Consider the following 15,913-nt stretch of genomic DNA (forward strand, 5'->3'; position numbering starts at 1 on the left):
GGACAGGATAACTTCCCTAGGTGGGATTAATTTCACCATTAATAAAACAGAGTAAAATATGAATTTATCATGAACAATTGCTGAAAGATTCAATTCTTGTCAACTTTGAATAAGGCTCAGTGAGGGATTTTTAAGGAGAGACTATTGGGATTACAAGCATTTGGTACATTTCTCTTATTTCTCTATTTTGCCCTTGCTACAAAGTGTTAAACTTTTCTAGTGAATGGGATGCTTGAAGACACCTACAGAGGCATAATCATTAAGCACACAAATCCTTTTCCCTGTTTAGGTAGTCTGCTTTCCATTAAGAACATGTCTCATTCCTGTAACCTCAGTCTCTATATTCTTTGCTAGAAGTTATACTTTATGATATGGTTTTGATTTATATAATGTGGCTATCAGTCTCCTCTATACCTTCTTTTTCTCCTACTTCCCATAAAGTTCCATTTTTATTATTAATCTTTAACTTTTTCTTCTAAAAGGAGTGGGTTTTTCAATATTAGGATTGCTTTTTCAGTGACTACAGCATTTCAATATTTTTCGCTATTTTAAAAATCACACTTCCACTATAGATGTATTTTAATACTGAAGATGTTACTTACACTGCAACTTAGAAAATTCAGTTTAGCTAGCTACTTTTTAGTCCAAGCACTGAATTTGGATGTCAAAACCATGGTCAATACATAATCAGTAGCCTTGGAGACCATGGAAACATACAATACTGGACAAAGGCATGGACCAGCAGGCTTCTGATTTTCAGTGAAATAAGACCTTAAATAAACGTACATGGTCCACTGACCACAATTACATAACTAAACTATCTATCCTCCTTCTTCATCCCAATCCCTCCCTCTTTTTAAGGAAATATCATGAATCTCAAAGCCTGACTTACCCAACTAGCTGATGCCTGTCACTGGTTGTTCCAGTTACCTCCATTATATGGATGACAGTCCACTCAAGAGAAAGGTAATGACTCCGTTCAGGTCAGCAAGAAGAAGGTATGCAGGACAAAAGTGAAATTAGGAAATGATCTTGCATGCAGATGTTTTAAATCATTGGTGTACAGGCAGGTGTCCAACGAAAGAAGAATAAGTCAATAGTATATCAGCTGCCATTTAGTACCTATCAGGTTAGCATCCTCGAAGCTAGCATATGAGCTAATTTGACTGGTAAAGATGTGCTTAGAAAAACTATAGCAAGCACAAGTAAGATGACAGATTGAATGGTGACAAAGAAGTCCATCAAGCAGAAGGCAAATGAGATCTGGTGGAAATGGGTAACTCGCCATTTTTTTTTCTTAATTATTGTCTTATACATAATAAATGTTTATATGCATATATATATATAAATAATATGTATATAGTCTTCAAATCAGTTTTGTCAGGCATACTATAGTCAAGATAATAAGTTAAAATTAAGTATTACTATTAACTATTCCTATTAAAAATAACACATTAATAAAAAGAGACCCTACTTGCCTGTAAATGTATAATGTAGTGTTCACCTTTTTCCCAAATTTAACACTGCAGAAGTCTAACGTTCTGCTTCTCTAGTTACCAAACATATGCGAGTTACCAAACGTTCAGCTCTTCGTTAAGCGCAAACGCCTAGTATAGCCTTTATGCTCACCTAGCTACCACCTGCACGAATCAAAGGTTATATACAAAATGGGAAAATATATCTTGACTTACCCTCTCCTCAAAATAATTTCCTATAACAGGCAAATCCTTCCCTCCTTTCACTATAGTTTTCTCCTGCTTGTTATTCAGTGGAGGCAGTGTCTTTGCTTGTCAATCAGGACCAACGAGCAAATTCCACTGAGAAGGGACCTGGCCTGACAAAGCAACACTAGCAGGAAAGGAGACCACACTTAGTTACATAAAGGAGTGTCAAGACTGAATTAATGCAAGTGAACTACCAAAACCAACACATGGTTACATCCATTTGAGCTGTGATCAGAAAGCAGGAATCCCATCTCCCACCCTTACCTATCCCACCTGTGCAATCCAGCCCCTCTCTCACACTGGCATTCCTGAGGTCCCTTGCTGAGCTGATGGCATTTGTCCAGGCTGCAGAAAACTAATCTCTCAAAAAGAACAGTAGTGTTCCGTTAGGTTTACCAGTTAAATTTGTTTTGCACAGAGTGAAAAATGGCAAGATAGAAGAGTAGTAAAGAAAGAACAGAGCCTAAAATTTGACAGTAGAAGTGACAAATTGTGAGCCCTGTTCACCATTTACCTACTGGAGCAGAAGTATGCAGAGGTCAGTGCTGAACCAGATCACGCAGCCACTTCAGCTGGAAAGGATCCCTTTTCTCTGGCAAGTTAAGTTTTGGCTGTTTTGGTTACCTGTCTGCACAGCCACACAACAGGTTATGCCAGCATAGCATGGGAGAAAACAAGCAACAGTGATGACAGAACCATGCCCAAAATTCCACAGGACATGAGATTAAACCTGGACAGAGTCCCGTTGGGCTCTAAAGCAGTGACCAGTTATAGCAGAATGTGTGGTACAGCAGGAGAAAATCATCTCTGAATAATACAGCTTGAGACATAGCGAATGTAGGAAGATAAAATCCCTGACATAGTGCTGCATATATTTTCTTAACAGACAAGTCAGCTAGGTACAGAGAGGGCCTCTTCAAACTAAGCATTAATGTAAACATACTTTTTCTGTCATTTCTTCACCTATAGCTTTTATACAAATTTGTAATTGTGGCACTTATTTTGGACATTTAAAATACTTTTACTTACTACCGAATTTTACTTTAAGCTAGCTCAAGTTAAAAGTAATTTCAAGGCTAGTTAATAAAAGGCATATCTCACAACTCTTTAGGTACTTTCTCCAGAGAATTCAAAGATTCAAAGGATATGCCCTCACCCACATCACCCTCACAAAATGCACAGGAAGAGCTCACGAGTCAGCATCTTTCCAAACAAGTATCTTTTATCTTTCAGTATCTTCTCTGTTCGGTTCAAGAGTGCGGCTTTCAAGCTATCTCCTGATGGTCCCCAATCCCCGTACATTGATTCACACCGAAGAGAAGGATCAAAGCACGAACGCTGAACTCATTTTGGACAAAACTAGACAAGATGTACTCCAAGAGTACACCTAATGCAATCCAACCATTACTTGGAGTTCACTCCATGGGATTTGAGCTAGAGTGAAGCAAAACATCGTGAACAATGTGGATGTGGAGCCACCAGTACTAAGTGGTTTGCTCTACAAATCTGCCTTTCTTAGGTCGAGCTACTTGCTAACATAGACTTTACTTAAATGGAACGAAATCACAAAAGGTAAGTTAACTCTCTGAATTACAGTCAAAAGACTTATGTAGGTACAGCACGAAAGCAAAGATTATTTTTTTTAAATGGTCTACTTATCGTTGCAGAACTGAGAGAGCACTTAATTATCCAAGTATAAAGAATTTCTGCATCTATCTGTTTTTTCTAGCAATGGCTGCTACTTGGAATGTCAGCATCTAGGGGTTTAAGTTTAAATTTATGTTTTGAATGAATTACCATATATATTTTGCTATCACCTCAAATGGCTCCAGGCTGATGTTGTTACAATATCTTAATCACAGAGGAAGCTCTTGAATGTGCCCTAATTGTTAGATACGTTCTAGATGCTAATGAGATCTCAACCATTCACTTTAAAGTGTTTTTTGTCTGCACATTGTTCATATACACAGCTGAATTTACTTTCTAGGGGCTGAAGTACAGGTAGAACATTTTTAGCAGGTGTTTGTTTGGTGCAGAAAAGGGATAATAGGAATACTCTGAATATGAAGACTTGCTAAAATTATTGGGAGGGTACCAGAAGCTGCGACTATTCTGGAAAGAAATACTGAAAGTTATTACTATTTCACATCTAAAATCTCCCTTATGACTTGATGAGCCCTCACAGCATCTTGTACATAACAATAACCAAATATAAGACACACTATCAAGGAATTAAGAGATTTTTCTAATATTAAGGATAATCCATTATGTCCCAGTTTAATGCTATACTGAAATGTGCCTCAGACACCTTTTCCAGAAAAATGTTCTGTTCAGCAAAGCACTCAAAAAAAGTGTACTTGAACCCTTTTCTGCCAAAACAATGGTGAAATGACAACTAGTATTTTCACTAATTCTCTTTGATCAACTGCCAAGCCAAAGAGAAAAGTCATGTACTGAAACCATTGTGCATAAACTAGAGCTACACCCTATAAAGAAAGAGGAACAGGCAGGTGAGCATCCTTGAAGCTTAGCGATCATAGGAAATTCTTCAGCAGTTGCTTTTAACATGAACTTTAGAGCTTCCGTTTTGATCTTCAATGCTTAGAAAAAAAGCCTGAGTCTCACTCAGATAAGAAAGTCCTGCACATTGGAGACACTAGTAATAGTTTTAATTCTTACCCTACTGGAATTTAACTGGCAAGATCAGATCTTAAGGTTTTACAGCTTACCTCCCTGCTGTGGACAGAGCATGTTCCTAAAAAATAGATGTCAGAATAGCATTAGATTCTGGAGCAGATTAAGTATACCTAACTTGAACCATATACATCTTACTAACATGACCGTTCCCAACTTCTTGAATCTCTGTGTCATGCCTTCCGACCAAAGAATTATGCCACACAGGGCTACCTTGTAGTCACATTTACTTGAAAAAATTGTAAGATTTCTTTCAAAAATCTCAACACTCTGTTAAATCTCCTGGTTTATTCTATATCTCTTTTACTGGTTTCTTCTTTTCTTTATTTTGCTAAATAAATGCCAGAACAAACGTTTGCATGTCCAGAATGGTTTGGAATCCCTCACAATGGGAGGCTGGAAGGGAAGGAAATTCCACCCCCAGACTTTTCAGTGTGTTTGATCAAAGTGATCATTAAAAAAGCATACCATCTAGTATATTTTACAGTCACTAGAAGTACTTTCATTTAGATTTAGCTAAAGCTAGTAGCTAGGAAATTATACCTCGCTGATCTACTATATGCACCTATGAAGGCAAAGGAACATCATTAGACTGCCTATCTGAGAAGCAATTCTTTCAGGACATGGTAATGACAGTAGGAGAAAAACCTGGAGATTACAAAAAACATTCCTCACAAACTCCACTCCATATATCATTTGTTCTAAAATATTCTCTAAATTTTCTTGGAGTACTAAATCAGAGGGTAACAGCAATGCTGAAGCTTTAACCAGAGGGAGTTACACACATACTACCATCTGTTGCAACTTCTTCCCAGCATCTCTGGAGTTTTCTGAGTATTATCTACAGAAACAGTTCGTCCCTGCACTATCTTTTAAAGGTATGTTTCACAACACTTTTCCTCAGTATGCTTAATTTACAGCTTATTTTTCCGAGGAAGCTGATTTTGAGGATCCTTGATTTGCTGTAGGCTTATTTAATGTTTCCCCTTGAGTATTCAGACAACCAAAAAGGAAAATGAAGATAAAAAGAAGAAGAAATGAGAAGTACCTATTCCATTTAATCTTTTGTTTTTCTGTTTTTTCTCATCAGATATGTACTTACTTATGGGCATCTTGCTGCTTTCTCCTGATTTTTTTCTGAGATGAAGATTCTGACAGGGAGTACATAGTAAGCCTTTGGCTTCTCACCATCTACTCTACTACGCATACGAAGGAATCATATCAGGGGGAACCTACCTAATATCTATTTGAATTCCTGGAAATTTTCTTATTCCAGAAACATACACTGCCACTCAAACTTTCCTAAGACAAGATTTGCACATACCTAGGTAAAAGGATACATATCTGCCTGACATCAGCATCTTCTCTTTTACAGTTTGATCTTTCTTCATAATCCCATGAAAATTGTTTCAGGAAAGGGTAAGAAATAGCAGAGTTGAAGTGTACTGGTTTTTCAAATTCTTAACTAGTGCCACCTTCAGTGTCTCTTGAAGAATTACTGGATGAAGGCTTTACAGACTTCATCTCAGGCCTTGCTATCAATCCCTCCCTAAATGGCCTATCCCAGGGCATTAAAAGCAGCTTGCTAAGAGAAAAGAGGGGGGTTAATTTTTTTAATGGCAATCTCTGTCTATTCCATCATTTGCAGAGATCCTAGGAAACTTCCCCTTCTGAGTCCGACTTGCAGGATATTTCACAGCAATTCATTTCAATTCCTGAAGAATGTATATTGTTCTTCATCCATAGAGCTTCCCATAAAATGTTTCTGAGTAACAGTCATTTCTTAGATTTCAGTATAAATTTAAATCGCCCACAGCATACATTTAAAAAACAAACAAACAAACAAAACAAAACAATCTTCCCAAAAAAAACCAAACCCATAACACCAGCAGGGAAAAGAAAAAAAAAAAAAAACACACCATACACTTAAAATTTCTACTTCCCACTTTTAGGTCTTGAAAATCACATATGATATAGAGGAAAAGCAACAAAGTAAATACAAGAAGAATTTTTCAAATGAAAAATATTTCACATGGATTTTAAATTCCCTACAATACACAGTACAATGAAGAAAACTAAGAATTTCATAACCACACAGTAAGTACTCAAAGCCCAAAATATATTATAGTTCAGAGCCCACATGCATTCTACTTCTTCACTCTACTACATAATATGTGATATAATGTAATTAGAAAAGGAAAAAGTACATCTGAGAAAATGTATTTCTATAGTTGTGGTTCTAGATACATATGCAAAACTTAATATAGTATTATATTGGTCTACTAATACAATTTGTATGTTGAATACATAAGGAAGCCTCATGTTAAGTATAAAGCTACTAAAGATTACTGTTCTCCATAACACATTTGCATGTGGAGCTAAATTAACATTGAGTCAGTTCTTTCAGGTCTTGGTATACATCAAAAAACACTTTACTGCTCAAAAACAGATTTTGTAATACATAGCTATTCACTAAACCACTCAAGTCAGCCAGTGGAAGTTTTGCTACTTATCTCATAGTACGATGAACAGCAACGCATTTTGTTCCTTACAAAATACCATTAATATCATTCACCTACCTTGTAATAGTAGCACGGAGCCTTGTTTTGCAGTATTTTGCAAAATGTACTGTCCTGGTTTCAGCTGGGACAGAGTTAGCTCTTCTTTTTAGCAGCTAGAAGAGCTCCGTGGTTTGGTTTTAGTCTGGGATTCCTTATAAGCAGAATGCTGATAGTGCACTGATGTTTATAGTTGGCACTGAGACCTCAAGGACTTTTCAGCTTCCCGTGTTCTTGCCAGTCTGCAGGAGCACAACAGGCTGTGGGGGAGCAAGGCTGGGACAAAGGGTCCACAACTCCCCTTATGATTTAAACTTAGACTTAGGATTGAGGGCCAAACTGGCCAATGAAGTATTCCATACCATGCAGCGCCATGTCCAGTATAAAAATGAGGGTTGACCAGAAAGAAGGGCCTTTGCTCTTCTGGGGCTCTCACTCTCGGAGTGCTCTCTCTCTCTCTCTCCCTTTTCAGGCCTCCCACTCGTCCATGATTGCGGTGTCGGGACTCATCTGTTTCAGGATCATTAGGTCAGGACGGGATGGGCCTTGGTCACTGGGTGGTGAGCAATTACACTGTGCATCACCTTTTTATATATTATTATCATTATACATATATATATGCATATATTAGTAGTAATAGTATTAAATTGTTCTTATCTTAATCCATGAGTCTCTTTCCCTTTCCCCCTTAAATTCTCTTTCCCATTCCCCAGCGAATGGGGGAGGGTGAGCGAGCGGCTGCATGGCATTTAGTTGCCAGCCAGCCTAAACCACGACATGTATGTAGATTATTCTTAAGGGTTGATGCTAAATTTTTTTTGCACTTGACAAGTATGTTAGGCATAAAATAGGCCTCAGTAAATTAGTATGAAAACAAAACAAGTACACAACACATCATACACAAATCTTTTACTTGCAAAATGAGATTTTCTAAGATAACTGCCTAATTAAGCCAATTTTCCCCAAGCAATTCTTGTGCAATTACTGTTCCTTGTGAACTTCAACTTACTTAACTGTTTTGTGAGTAAAAAAACCCCAACCTAAAAGGCTATGCTACTTTTCTATTAATTAAAAACATCCCACATAAAAAAGCTGCTACCTGCTCATTTCCCATATGGTTATTTATGATCCTCCTATTCTCCAGGAACAACTTTTTGTTGTCGTTCTGCTAAACTTTCAAGAAGAATTCTGTCATACACAAGACTACTAATATAAGAACATTTCAACACAAGAGGTAAAGAGTTGCATTCTACATCTACACACAGGAACAGAACGTAAATTATTTCTTTAATTTAATCCACACTTCAAGATCTTATAAATATTCTAATGAGAGCTACAATGTGTTCTCATCTTTAGTTATCATGTCCTCCTATTGCATAATATCAATCTCACAAATTGCAGACAACTATATTTGCTTATCTCAAAGCAAAATTTTTTAAACCCTATTAGCAAAACTGTTCCAACCATTGGAATAAGAGAAAAAAGATTTCCTACATACTCAAAATAAACCTTTTTAGCTTGAACAATTGAAAAATCAAAATGAAAATCTTAACTTTCACTTCACAAAGGCACTGCACAGCATTCTTTGTTTTTAAAGTGTTATAAATTTCAATACATATGTTTTCAGAAAAGCTATGGGTGAAATCCTAATATAATATAAAAGTACCTCTCAAAAAGAGATACCCTAGTCTCTTACTTGAAAACAAACAAACAAACAAACAAACAAACAAACAGATATAACTAAACCAACATTAAAGGCGAGAAATTCTGTGTCTGCATATCAGGTTTTGGTATGATAGACTCTCCAAAGCATGGACAAAACCAGCAAACCAACTAAAGGTTATCCCAGAACTAAGTTAATTCTCATGAAATCCACACTCACTAATTTTTACTGTAAGTAGCACAGAAAGTTTTCCCGCAGTACTGGAAAAGGGGACAAACACAAACCTAGAAAAGTAAATGAAAGCTTAATGCAATGGATAAGCTCTGTACTGCTGAGTATGAACTACAGACACAGAGCATGGTCGAAGATGGAAGTCGTTCAGCTGCATTTGGGTAAGTAATCTCCAAATCAAGAAACAGTGATTAGACAAGTCTTCTCAACCCTGCTCTACAAGAAGACATAAGTCCCCAAATTGATGGCCATTTCTTACATAAGTAGGTACTACTTAAAACATCTATGTATAGTTGGGAAATAATCTCTGGCTGCACATGCATTTAACTTCAGTGTTTCCACATCTTTCAGTTCAAAAGAAACAGTATCATAGCAAGCAAATTAAATTGTAAGTAAAAGAGTCTGCTTTAGCAGTGAGATTCCAGTCACCAATTTTTGTTCCACACCACGCATTAAAAACGAGGAAAAAATCCAGGACTTTCTTCCTCTTTAACTATAAAAGGTACAGATTCCTATTCAGCACTGTTAAACTATAAAAAGTAAACCAGACAATCGTATGAATCACATTCACTAGACATAAAAGCTTTTCATCATAGTCATATAAAAAAAAAATCAGAAATAAATGCTTTTGTGAAAACTTATGGCTACAAATGGTAGAGGGAGATCTCCTAGTTTCTATGGATAAACTCAACATTATGGCAGCCTTACAGTTGGGAAAGATGACAATCAATGTTGCTCAGAGTCTAGAATGTTTTACTCTTAATGGAAGTACAGCATTTCTCTACTTCCCGAATTGATTTGCTGAACTAAGCTTTTGGAAGAAAACAAAGGCTCCTAGGAAAAGCTACTGACTTGAATCTACGTTTTGAAAATAAGTGCCCAATAAGATGCAGTTTTTGAAAGAACAGAACAAAACGTGAATAGCATCACCACTGAGAAAAGATCTCACAACCTGGATGCTTTCCTCTGGAGTCTTAGAGGAAAGTCGTGAGAAGGTACCTCACAGTAGGAGAGAGGCATGTGAATTTCCAGCTGGAAAACCAACAGCATATATACTTCTAAAACAGTCTAACCAAATAGTGATACACTAAGTATTTTATTCCTCACATTTCTCACAGATAATTTTTACAAAACTTTTACATTGGTGAACTTCAGATCTGCCCAGGTAATCTCGTTGCTTGGATGATGTTCTCAAGCAGACAATGCCCTCACTGAGAAGAATGCTTGCTTCAAAGTGATAAACACAGACACGGTATGTACATGTTGTGTTATTTCAACAAACTAAATGGTCTCAGGCACTTAAAGATGCTACTGTTATCTTTCACGCTGTAGTGTTGAGAGGCTAAATAATGTCTGAGGTTACACATTCAGAAACCTTTGTCTGCTTTATTGCGTAGGCCCATGGCAACAACTATCATTCAAAATGTTTTCATCTCCACTTAGAGGAAGAAAGGAAGACTAAAGTACCTGAATAATAAATCATTAGTGAAGGGTTGCATTTTGCCAAAACCCCTTATTCCCTTGAATTGTAACAATGTTTCATAAAGGTGAAAAGCTGTATCACTACTTCACAAGCAATACTAAATACAGTAAAGCCATTCCAAAAAAGAAAGTTAGTCTGAGATTATTTTTTCTACACAAGTAAGAAACAATACAAAAAGCAGAGCAAAGACAGAAAATACTGTTTGTGCTGGTGATAACTCTCTCTCACAGACCCACCTTCAAGAGTAGACAAACACTGAATGAAACTTTATTAGCCAACCCCAAATCAGGAATATTCTGAAAAAAAACATGTAACAAAACGTCAAGTTTTGACCAGCTACACTAGATGCTTCCTGGACAGAAAACAAGGAGAAAGGTAAATAAAAGAATGGGGATGGAGAGGAAAAAGGACAAAACAAAAGAGCAACCAGAGTCTTTTTTTTCCATCAGGCAGGTGGAGATTGCAACATCATTTAGATCTCTCTGGACGGTTCTAGTCAAGGGTCTGCTTAGTCCCTCACACAAGAAGAAAGGTCATAGATTATGTAACTTTTACCAATATCACCACCAGTGCAGGATGACCTAATATTGATTCAACTCTGGGCACCGTGCACATTTTCTTCTCTTTTCTAGCCAACTTCAGCATTACAAAACTCTGTACTTACTAATCTAGGTTCAATACCCTGACACCAATGGTAACTGATTAACTATTCTGTTAGAGATATCCCAAACACGAAGGGTTTGCAAGGGGCAACCAGAATAATTCCGCATCAAGATTTGTGTTTTACTGAGGAAGCAGACAGAGCATGTGTGCAATCGAACCTTTACCATAAACGTAGATATTTTTCCTCTTTTTCACTAGTTTGTCTACCACGTTTCCTGTTCCTCTGTGTGTGTTTCTTTTTTAAAATAAGATATCCACAACACTTAAATAACTAACTTTTGGCCATTGTTAGCCCAACTCTGCTATCTCATTCTCCATCACAAAAAGCTCCCAGTCTGACAGTTAGCATCACAGTTCTTTTCAAATGTATTTTACCATAACCTCATGACAACGTAACACTGAAGCTCTATTAGTTTATGTGCCTGCACTACACATCAATCATAAAAGAGAGAAAACCTTGGTCTGGAACTTAAGTAAGCAGTATCTTTAATCTGAACATTTCATTATCAATAGGGCTGAATATAACGATTTCATGGTGGCATCCTTTTCACATGTTGCAAAACGTCCCGAAATGATAATGTACAAAGATTAACGCAATTTTCTATCCACAAACTAGCGAAACTTCCTATTTGCATAAGACATAACCCTCTAGTTTACAAAAAGTTTGACAGTTTTGTAATCTGTCACTGTTTATATTTCCTCTTGTTTCAGTAAATAAGCTTAAGTCTACAACTTTCTGTATAGAGACTCAAAAATAAACATGAATGACATCTGCAAGACAGCAGATGCTGTATACACTAAAGTACTTTTCCAGACTTCAGGAAGACAGTTCTTTCACACTGAGAAAATGTCCTAAGTATGGACTCCATTATTTTCATTGAGTCTTAACTAAAAGACCTTGACAGTATGGATATAAGAGAAGCTAACAAGTTAACTTTTTTTTTAAAAAAAAAAAAGGTAGTGCTGCCTTCGGCATAATTGTGCATTTGAACACAGTACGTTACTTTGGCTATACAATAAGCCAACTTCCTATTTCTCTAATCCATTGTAACTGTCTTAATTTGTCACAACTGAAGAAATACACATTTATTTCTAGATAGGAAACTAGCAATACACACACACAAACACAAAGGTCTACTAAGCAAAACTAAATACAATAACTTAGTCAAAACCAAATTGAAAGCAATGAAACTAAGCTACAGGACAAACATTATTCACTTTCTATTAACATACTCTAGAGTCGTGTGCATCAATCTCAATATCAGACAAGACCAAAAAATTATTTGGGTATGTTGTTAATGTCCTCATTTAAAAATAAACATACGACTTTACTCCAAATTAATTAAAAAGAGTTAATCCTAAATAAATTTAAATTCCATCTGAATACTACCATAAGGTGCAATGATGGTACCTTCTAAACTGAGTATATCAGGTCTAATGGGAACATAAATTTCTATGCCTGTGCTGATAAGCCCACAAGTATATACTCCTAACAAAACAAACATATGGCTATGATCTTAATTAGAAAAGCTAAAGAAGTCATGTTATGTTAATTCTCTAACGTCTGATCACTGAGCTATTCTAAATGATTAAACTAAAAAAACAGTGCTCATACCTAACCTTTCCATTCCTACACTTATTCCTTCATACACCAGCCAAGAAGCAATTATTAGTTCATTTCTACGAGAAAAATTCAGGAGAGGGAATTTTTAAATTTGCTGTCCTTCCACAGCTGAAACAGCGGAAACAAACCTTCCAAAGTACAAATATTGTCTTTCGGGGGTTAAGGGAAATGTCAGAGAGGAAAATAATAAAGTTTGACCAAATATGTAATATTAAAGTAACACATTTATATAAAATTTTATTTTGTGTCTACAGACATACACAAAAAGGGGGCTAGGAAAATTGTTAGAAATTGAAGTGTCCCCTTTCAAAATGGCAAAATAGTTATTTTCAAAATTTTTCTGCCTGCAATTCAGAACAATGGCATTAAGGGGAAAAGAGTTAAAACTGTTCTGTTCACTTACGCCTTTTGGTTTTCCTTTAAAAACAAAAAATTAAAATCAGGCCACATGCTCTTCTCAATGAAATTGCAAAGTTAAAAAAGTTTAATATTGCTCAAACAGGAATTATAGTACAAAATAAAAACCTACGTATTCTGAAAGATTATCTGAATCTATTGTGGGACTTAATAATTATTTAAATGATTGTAACGCCATACATATCTGGTACTGCATTCTGGGAGCACTTACAGGTGAAAATCATTTCAACGCACTGATGAACATAAAACAATCACCCAAGTTACACAGCAGGAAGTTGACAAAATAGGCAAAGCGCATTCTGCTAGCAGACACCTTCTCACTTTAGCTTTTACCATAATACATAATTACATGCATGTCCTAGCTTTCAGGAACAAAAGGTACAAAATCCCGCAATTTGTCTTCTGCATCTGGCCAAACCTGCTCTGTCCTTACTACGGACTTGACTCCCTGAAATTTGAAAGCAACGCTAAGGGTTTCCACTTCTACTATGCCGTGCTCTTCCAGTCAAAGTAACCTCGCCGCGAAACGCTCCTGAGGACGGGCTGAACTCCTGCCCCGCCGCGCCGCACTTCCCCGCCCCGGCGGCGGCGCGGGGGTTCAGCACCCGGCAGGGGGACAGCGCACGCCGAACGCGGGGCTCCCGCCGCCGCGCTCCCGCCACCGGGCTCCCCGGCCGCTGCCGCGGGCTTCCCCAGCACCGCGGGCACCGACCCGCTTCCCAAGGCGGCGTAAGACGGAGGCGTTCGGGTTAACTATCGCCCGGTTTAATAAATAACTTCGGCGTTAACTCCAGGCCTGCTCTCTCGTTCCCTCCAAACGTCCCCCGACTCCTAAGCTTGCTCATAACGCTGCCTTCCGCGAGCAGTCATATCCTCCCAGACTCCCTATAAAAGCTACGGGCCAAAACTGCACCAAAATCTCTCGCCTCTTCTTTCACCAGAAACGCTATTCACGCCCTTATACACTCGAACCCCTCGGGGCTTCGTTTCTGGGCGCACCGCGCTTCCACCGGAGTGCCGAGCTCCACGGTACACCGGAATGACCGCAAAGCCCCCCCCGAAGGCCGAAGGAACCCCGAAGTCCGCAACACACGTACCGGCTACGGCTCTGGGAACCGTTCTGTGCAACCATCACATGTCATCTGCCAGGGGTTTATTACAGGATCACCCATTCGCTACGAGCAGCAGCATCATACATGCCCTCCTCCCCCTCCCAGCAGAAAGCACACAGGCACACGCATCCCCCCACACCCCCCCCCGAAAGTAAAGGCCAGGGAGGGGGAGGGGAAGGAGTCATCCTAAAGGTGTCTGCCGTGCGGAGCGTGCCACGCTCAAAGGCATCCCCCGGGGCAAGGAGCTCAGGCCGCCTCCCGCCGCCGCCGCCCGGGGAAGGCAGGCCCGGCTCCCGCCGGCCCGCAGGCTGCAGGCACCCTTCTCAAACGCCTTCGCACTCACAGCTCCGCCGCGCCTGTTGGAAGCCCGGCACGCCGCGACCCCCCGTCCCCTCCGGCAGACGCCCACCCCCGCGCTCCGTCCCCTCCAGGTGGGTTATTCCCGGGCCAGCCCCCCAGGCTGCGGCGCCCAGCAGCCCGCTCGCTCGCTTGCCCGCCTGCGGCAGCGGCGCCCAACGCCGCCCGGCCTCCCGCACACGCTGCCCGCGGCGGCGCCGGCGGCCGGAGCGCCGCCCCCACGTCCCGGTCCCCGGGCCCGGACCGAGGCCTCGGCTCCCGCACGCACGGGGGAGCGGCGGCTCCCTGCGCAGCGGCGGCGGTGCCGCCACCGGAGACGGCCACCCGGGCAGCCCGCGGGGTGGCCTGACGACGCGCACCGACCCGCGGCCGCCTCCCCGCCTCTCCCCCCGCCTCCCCCCAGCGCCGTCCCCGGCCGCGGCCCGTTACCTGTGAGGACCCCGACGCGGATTTGGTGGTCGTGGTTCGTTAAAATCATCCCCTCCGACGCCATGTTTCCCGGCGCAGCCACCGCACTGACAGGGAGCGAGCGAGGGGAGGGGGCAGGAGCGCGAGAGCGGCGCGAGCGCAAAGGGGGAGGAGCAGCGGCGAGCGGGGCGGGGCGAGGGGCGGGGGCGGGGCCAACAGCGGGAGGGGCGGGGCGAGGCGAGAGCCGGCTTCTGCGAGCGGGTACAACTGCGCGGCGCGGCGCGGGCGAGCTAGCCAGGCTAGAGTGCTGCGCGCGGCACAGGCAGCACCAATCCAGTGCCGAGAGCGCCGTGCTGGGTGCCGGTTGCTGCCGACTGGCGCCGGGGGCGGCGCGGCGGAGGCGGCAGCGTTGGTGGCAGCGTTGGTGTCGCCGTCGGTGTCGCCGTCGGCTGTGGAGCCCGTGCGGCGCGCCTGCCCTTACGGCCCCTTTGGCGGGCTGCAGCCCTCCCGTTGTGGCGCCGTGTCGTCTCACACCCGACAGCCCCGACGCCGGCAGTGCTGGCAAGGGGCCGGCCCCGGCCGCTTGCCCGGCAGCGGTGCCGCGGGACAGCCGGCCCGGCTGTGTGGCCCAGCGGCGAGCTGGCCCCCCCGCCGGCTCCCCGGGGAGATCGCCGGCTCAGCCGGTGCGCCGGCTGAATCTTAGCTGCTCCTCGCCTGCTTTCGCCCCCAGCTTCACGCGGCATCACCCTCTGCTGCCGCTCAGTACCCCTCAGTACCACTCGGTACCCCTCGGTACCACTCAATACCCCTCAGTACCCCTCGGTACCCCTCAGTACCACTCAATACCAACGCGTTTTTCTTACATTTGTCACCTGGAGCAGCTCCTTCACCCAGGTGACGGCCCTGCCGTTGCAGGGCTAGTGCCAGGGCTTGGGAGCTGCTACCGAAACCCACTCCGAGGCCGGAGGAGGGCAGGACC

General features: G+C 41.5%; 1 protein-coding gene across 12 annotated transcripts in view; it reads right to left on the minus strand.

The window, feature by feature from the left end:
- GPHN (gephyrin) overlaps nt 1–15,019 on the minus strand; it is a 321,622-nt gene extending 306,603 nt beyond the window's left edge. For all 12 annotated transcript variants that reach the window (XM_086614073.1, XM_086614070.1, XM_086614071.1 and 9 more), the window contains exon 1: nt 14,956–15,019. In XM_086614073.1, the coding sequence (XP_086470199.1) occupies nt 14,956–15,019 (64 nt within the window). The remainder of the gene's footprint in view (nt 1–14,955) is intronic.
- Nucleotides 15,020–15,913: the final 894 nt, after the last annotated feature.

Source organism: Tauraco erythrolophus, chromosome 6, assembly GCF_009769465.1.
Source record: "Tauraco erythrolophus isolate bTauEry1 chromosome 6, bTauEry1.pri, whole genome shotgun sequence".
In the NCBI taxonomy this organism is placed as follows: Eukaryota; Metazoa; Chordata; class Aves; order Musophagiformes; family Musophagidae; genus Tauraco; species Tauraco erythrolophus.